Here is a 7304-nt window from a genome sequence, read left to right as displayed (position 1 = left end):
AAAACCTGGTCACTTGTAGAGGATTGCTATTATCTGAAATATGGCGAAACTGGATTTAATATCTAGAAGCTTAATCCAAAATAAGAAGATTCAATTTTTCAACTGTAAAATAAGGGCTGAAATAATGAAGCATAAGGAGATACAGACACTTAGGAAGATAAAAATGCAAAAGTATAACGGTTCCTTCGCCCGCTAAACGGCTCAACCCATTTGGTAAAGAACACCATGGGCTGGAATCCAAAACATATGAACTCAAACCACAATTAAAACCTATTCATGTATATAAAAAGAGTGATATTCACTGACATATGGACTCTCTGGATAAGAATGAAGATCAACAAAACAAAGTTAATACTCATATGGCACAATCAACAGTTCACTTACAGCCAATGCCTTGTTGAACATGAACCAGAAGAGTTATTCTACAAACTCTTGAGTCATATCAAAACACGTATTGTAAGATAATAAGAACATTTTAAAGAACAACGATTTTTCTATGTAAACGTTCTCCAGAGAAACCTCCATCCCCATCATGATCATGATCATGATCATGAAAAATTAGTGTCAAGATTCCTACCAAACATAAAACAGAACCCACAAGAAGTTTGTCATACCGTTCCACCCAGTGAAACTTGAGCTGGCTGGCACCATAGAATGATAGAGCCACCAGTGAGGTCATCACAGTAATGGTGCTGTACAGCAAGTAAACGTGATGTCAAAAAATATATATAATAGTAAAAGAGGAACAAAAGCATAAAACTCCATGTCCTATATTGACATCTATGCAAGATTACAATAGTGATTGCTGAAAAAGGAATTCAATAAACTTAGGTAGCACACTTTGTTTCTTAACACACAAAATTTCATGCTGTTAGCTGACAATATCATTTTAACTATAGAATCAAGCATAGAATTGTCAAAATGGAGAACCTTACAAGTTGTCTTGTAAACTGGAAAATCCAGACTGCTATGAGTGTAGGCACCTTCACCTAACCATTTACCATTGAGAGGAGAAATAGCCAACTAATTAATCTAGAATAGCTGATGTTATGAAGCCACTTATTTAAATCCTGCATTAGACTATCATTAACACAGCGAACTCAGCTTTTATAAGAGAGAGGCAACTTTAAGAGCCACTTGGATATGAATGAAATAGGGAACCAAGAAAAGCAAAAGCAACAAAAGTAAAAAGGGGTGTGGTGTCTTAGTGCGTGTAACTTCCTCCAAAGCCAGCTCTAGGAGGTTGTTTCCATAATTTGAACTCCAAAATCAAATATCTTATTTTGCATTAATGCTCACCCTCAAAAAGTAACAAGTGCACAAAAAAAATTACAAAAAAAGTTCAAAATAGTAAGAAAGTAATGGTCCGTCTATACTTTAAATTTATAACAATTCTGCACAATTCTAAAAGTGGTTAATTAGAAATTATCAACTAGAAGAACTCCCTAATAGCACATGCACATACCTATATACAGATTTATGTTATCATGTTTACACTGGCCTACCAAGATGAGGTGTTAAGGAGGCATCCACAATTAATGCAGATTGTCTCTGCTTCCATATGCAAAAATTGAAAAAAAAAAAGAATAAATGAATAATGTAAAATGAAAAATAACTATCAGAATTCTAAATGGCTTCATCAATACCTAAATAGAAGCACTATGATAGCAAGCACCATCATAGAGGATGAATTCCCAGCAGCAAGAAAAACAGGAAGTGTAGTTGCACAGGGAGATAATGCAGGTACAAGAACCAGTCCTGCAACAGCCATTTTCTCCATGGGTTGGTTGTGAGAATGAGAGTGTCCACCCTTTCCAGAGAGAAATAGTAACACATAACTACCACCGAGAAATACAAGCAAAAGTGAAGCAAGTTTGTGAACAGTTTCTTCTCCAGCAATTGTATTTGCCATGGTTACTGCTGTTATACCAAGAATTGAAGTGGAAAACACATGCAAAACCGCTCCAAGTGCCGCTGCATAAAGGAAAGAAGAAAGAATGAAGGATATGCTTGTTACCCTACAAGTTTGAATATTTGAGAAAGAGAATGCGAATCAATATTCAGCTTCCTGTTCTAGTTTCACATGGTCAACAAATCCATCAACAACAGCATGACCTAATGGTTTGACTTCAGCATGCTATTAGGTCAGATTAGTGTCAACCAATCAGAATTGAATGAACTCAAAACATAGAGCATCTTCCTATAGCAAAAACTGGAAGCATTTATTTGAATTTAGATATTATAGATCAAATTATTCAATTAATATAGCAAAATTAAATATGCCATATTAAATCTACATGCATAAACGAGTAAATTTATACTCCATGCACCTGCCACATACATATACAAAACACACTGGTAGAGACACGCTGATCAAATTCCACGCACGCCAGACTGTGGAAGAAAAATTAGAAGATAATGAGAATAGGGACGCACTTTTCAAGACTAAGCAATGTAGAAAATGCTGACACAGTGAATCAAGTTTCTTCGGCCAAAAAAGGAAAAAAGCGAATCAAGTTTCTTTAGTATTACAATCTATCACAGAGCCATCCAAATTGAAGGCATAATTTAAGACCTCTCCTCATGTGGACCACAGCAAAAACTGGCGGAACCGAAACCCAAAAGACATCAAATTTTCTTTCCGTACATAAAATTGAATAATAAGGTTTTAATTCTAATGGCACTGCACTTGACATAACCAATCCCTGAAACGAATGCTGAAATACCCATCAAATTCAAACGAAAGATAGCAAACCATTAGAACCCATTACAATGAGCCTTGAACAAAATGACTAAAAAACAAATTTCCCACTAAACATAACCATGCTAAAGAAAACAAGATTCAAGTTCCTCTTACATTTTAAATTCCACAAAACCCAAAAACGATTACGTTTTAAACCAGATCTGAGATGCCGAATGCACAATTATAAATGAAAAGTGAAAGGCAAAGGTGGTTACATACTGACAAGGAGGGTTCTGGAAAGAGTCCATTTCTGAGCGCGGCCAACGATAGAGAAGGGAAGCCAATGCGTTGGAATGAAAGAATGAAGAAGCGAAACTGTAGCAATTCCTCCGATAGTCGACAGATCTTCGGCGCTAAACTTCTTGTCCATTACGCTGCAACACTCGATAAATCTATCTTCACAATCTATAACAGTATCCCAGAATACGAAATTCAGATCGATTGTGCAGAGATCATCAATAGCAAATGGAGCTACAAGAACTGTATCAAATTTACAGCAGTTTCTGCGGCGGAAGGAGAATTTTGCAGATTGAATTGTTCAAAGGCTCTAGGAAGTCAGAAATGTTGGATCCCCAGAAAGTGTTTGCGATTATGTTCTTCACCAGATGCAAAAAAAACTAACCAGTTAGGATATACCGACTGGTGTGCGTTGCTTCCTGCGTTTGGAATCAGTAACACTTAACGCTGTGCGATTTACACATTTCACTTATTTATTTTTCTTAAAATTTTTATCGACTCTTTTAAGAATTTATAAAAAAAAAAAAATAATCATTATAATAAATTTTAAATCTTTATTAATTATCTCTCAAAATTTTAATTATTTTTTAAATAATTTATAATATATTAACTATAATTAAAATTAAAACACCAAAATTAATTGTTTGTTATCAAACATACACAAAACATTATTGAAATATTATTTTGAAATTTTTATATTTAAACATCAAAATTTAGTTTATAATTAGCTTTTTAAATTAAATAAAAAATAAAATTTATTTGGTATTTAGTTTTCAATAGTAGATAAATATTTAATTTTCACGTGAATTTTAATTATTATTTATCGTAGTTATTAAATTTTAATTTATTTTAAAAAAATTATTAATATTTAAATTATTTTTTAAAGGTGAGATACTAATAAATTTTTGGGTGAGACGCAATATGACTATGACTTAAATAATAATAATAAAAAGAAATTTTTTTAGCTATTATAATATTTTAATATTTAAATTTTTTAATTTTAATATACATTTGATTATGTTGTTATAAAAAGATAAAATTTATTATAGTATTTCTTAAAAATTCAGCTGATATTGACTAATTGATAGAAAATTCTATCAGTTAATTAATCAAAAATTTTATAATTATAAATATAATAGAAAATTATTGGATTGTATAGGCTTTGAAATTACTTATCAGTTTATATAAGTATGAATTCTTATTTTTCTCTGGTTGCATATAGTTTTATCGGCTTTGGAAGGTCCTAACAATAGGTAACATAGATCCAGCTTGAAGAAAAAATTTAGATATGGAGATTAATGTCTGGATACTCTTCCTTGGGTTTGTTATCGTTTTTCTTGAACGGAACTTGTTATCCCAAAATGATTGATGCAGAGAATCTATCTTTTTCATATTGAGATTTGCAGCTTTGGTCCTACTATGGTGGTGGTCTTGGATTCCTTTGCTAAATTGGTTGGTGTTGCAAAGTTGAGCAGCGGTGGTTAAAGCTTGTTCTGAATTTTTCATTACCTCGGCTACCCATGTGCACCTACGGTTTATATCTTCAAGCCCAAGTCCTTTTGCTAACATCTTTTTTTTATTTGTTGAGTTTTAGTTTTATGAAAATAAGTATAATTAAATTTTTATATTTTTAATTAAGAGTTAAATAAATCCAATTTATTTTTTTATCAATTAAGTCCTATATTTTTATTTAATGGTTAAATAAGTCATAATTTAATATAATATTATTATTTTAATAATAAAATATTATTTTTTAATAATAAAATATTTTTATAAGAAAATTTCATTTTTATATTTCTAAAATGGATTACGTTTTAGATTATAAAATATTATATAATTAATGGATGTGTGCCTTAGTTTTTAGAATTAAATATTTTAATTTCTTAATTTTAATTCCATCAAAATTATATTTAGAACTAAATATAATTAATGTATTTTTTAATTTTTAAGTTAATTAAAATATAAATTTTTGATATTTCAAATTATAAAAAATAATATTTAATTATTAAAAAAATTTATATTATGTCTGAAACTTATTTAGTTTTTAAACAAAAATATAAAACTTTAATTGGCTAAAAAAAATTAAACTGAACTTATTTGCCTCTTAAACAAAAGTATAAAAAGTTTAATTAGATTTATTTCTTAAATTTTATTATTCATGTACTTTATTGTTCTTGAAGTTTAATGAAATTTAATTTTTTTAATTAAAAAAAAATATCAATTCAAAAATATAATTAGGAGGTGAGAAAAAATATCAATCAGACTCGAAATACTATGGCTAATTCGAGCAAATGCATGAATTACACAATTAGCAAATTTATGAATAAAATTAATAGAAATAGAAATCATTTCTAAAATAAGAAACTTATAATAAAAAATAAAATTACCAAATGACTATAAATCCTTATAATTAAAGAAAAAGTCTCAAATATCTTGACATCAAATATTATATCTTCTAACTTAATTTTTATTTATTAATTTAAAGTGTAATATTTAATTATTTAAAATAATTATTGCTGATATAAAATTAGTATATAATGTGTATTTATTTTATGATTTTAATATAATATTTGTTAGTAATATACTTTAGATTTTATATGATAAATTCTTATAAATTGTTAGAGTTTCAATTTTTTTATTATAGATAATATAAATTAGGTTGTATGTTAGTAGATAATATAAATATGCTGAACATGTTAAGTAAATAAATCTAAAAAAAATTTAAATCACCCATGATTTAGTAATTTATTGTTAATAATTCAAAAGTATTATTAATATAAAATAAAAATTGTAAAGTATTGTAGATTTTGTTTTAAAATTTATTAGGTTGCACATAATTTGTGAAATTGTGTAAATAATTTAATTTAATAAAAATAGTAAATTATTGTTAATGTACTTTATTTAATACATATATGTCACGTGTCTTTAATTTAGCTTTTGAATAATTCTTGTTTTGAATAAGTCTTGATTTTATTTGTATTTTATTTGTTAGTTGCTGCAGAATAGTAGTTTGCTTCCTTGTATTTAGCTTGAAGTTGTTAGCTTGTTGGCTATTTAAAGTGAATGAAATAAACATACCGGGGGGAGAAAAAAAAACAATTATCAATACGTTACTTAGACGTAGAGGCCTGATTTCCTCAATTAAACCATTTCTTCTTTTAATCTTTTCTTCATTATCAGTATAGGTTCCAAAAGTAAAAAGCAGTTTGTACCAAAGTGGTATCAGAGCTCTGGAATAGATCAAAGAGTCGAGCTGCTCGAACAATCAGTTCAATCTCTTTCAGGTAGTCAGGAAGGCATCGCTAAGCGCCTTGAAGAGCTTTTCTCTCAGCTCAATTCACGGATGGACCGATTGTCCATTCAGTCCTCTACTGGAAAGGGAGTCGAATCTGAGGCACACACCCCTGAGTCTAGAACCAACCTTACTCGTTCTGGGAGTACTTCTTACACTCCTAAACTGGTAAAACTGGACTTTCCACGTTTTGATGAGAAGGAAGACCCTACAAGCTGGGTTTGCAGGGCAGAGCAATTCTTTCAATTCCACCACACGCCGGATGACGAACGAGTTGAGATTGCCTCATTCCATTTGGTGGGTGATGTACAATTATGGTACCAGTTACTTAAACAAAGGAATCCTGTAATTAGATGGGCAGATTTTAAAGAAGGATTTTATGCACGGTATGGTCCTAACCAACTTATCGATTACTTTGGGGAATCGTCGAAGCTTTAACAGCGTCGTAACGTTCAAATGTACCAAACTCAGTTTGAAAAATTATTGGCGAAGGTGGGGCCATTATCACAAGCACGACAAGTTGGCTGCTTTGTCAGCGGGTTGATCTCATCCATTAGAACAGATGTGCAGGCCAATCGGCCGAAATCCTTATCTGAAGCGATCGCACTAGCAAGGTTGTATGAAGCCAGAAATTCAGTCCAAGTGAAGGGGACCTCCACAACGTCCCGTCCAGCATTTCAAACATCATGTCCCTCACCTGTAATCAGTCAACCAGCAGCAAATCCTGTAAAACGTCTGACTTGGGATGAACTCAATGAAAGAAAAAAATTGGGTTTATGCTTCAAGTGCAATGAGAAATTTGGACCTGGGCACCGATGTAAAAAACTCTTTTCAATTCAAGCAGTTTTAGAAGAGAGTGATGATGATATGGAGATGGAGATAGAAGAGCAAGATCAAACAGAGGTACCTGCAATTTCCTTACATGCAATCTCGGGATTTGAAGGACCAGACATGATGAGGCTTAGAGGGAAATTGGCAAATCAGTTTGGCACTATTCTAGTGGATTCTGGCAGCACCCACAACTTTGTGAGT

General features: G+C 30.9%; 1 protein-coding gene across 11 annotated transcripts; it reads right to left on the bottom strand.

The window, feature by feature from the left end:
* Positions 1 to 254: 254 nt before the first annotated feature.
* LOC110626585 lies at positions 255 to 3429 on the bottom strand. Of its 11 annotated transcripts, XR_006352537.1 has the most exons (6): positions 2959 to 3429; positions 2342 to 2394; positions 1647 to 1974; positions 1466 to 1554; positions 936 to 989; positions 551 to 692 (listed from the first exon to the last, which is right to left on the bottom strand). XR_006352537.1 is itself a non-coding variant. In XM_043961787.1 (4 exons), exons 1-4 carry the CDS (start codon positions 3111 to 3113, stop codon positions 476 to 478), a joined length of 753 nt encoding a protein of 250 aa, XP_043817722.1. In that variant the 5' UTR covers positions 3114 to 3424; the 3' UTR covers positions 255 to 475. The 11 variants fall into 11 exon arrangements, 6 of the variants coding, with proteins under 6 accessions (XP_043817722.1, XP_021628279.1, XP_021628278.1 ...); XR_006352539.1 differs by lacking the exon at positions 1466 to 1554; XR_006352535.1 differs by lacking the exon at positions 936 to 989 and having other exon boundaries at positions 559 to 692.
* Positions 3430 to 7304: the final 3875 nt, after the last annotated feature.

The sequence above is a fragment of the Manihot esculenta genome, chromosome 11, assembly GCF_001659605.2.
Source record: "Manihot esculenta cultivar AM560-2 chromosome 11, M.esculenta_v8, whole genome shotgun sequence".
In the NCBI taxonomy this organism is placed as follows: Eukaryota; Viridiplantae; Streptophyta; class Magnoliopsida; order Malpighiales; family Euphorbiaceae; genus Manihot; species Manihot esculenta.
This window is presented reverse-complemented; position numbering and strand designations above follow the sequence as displayed.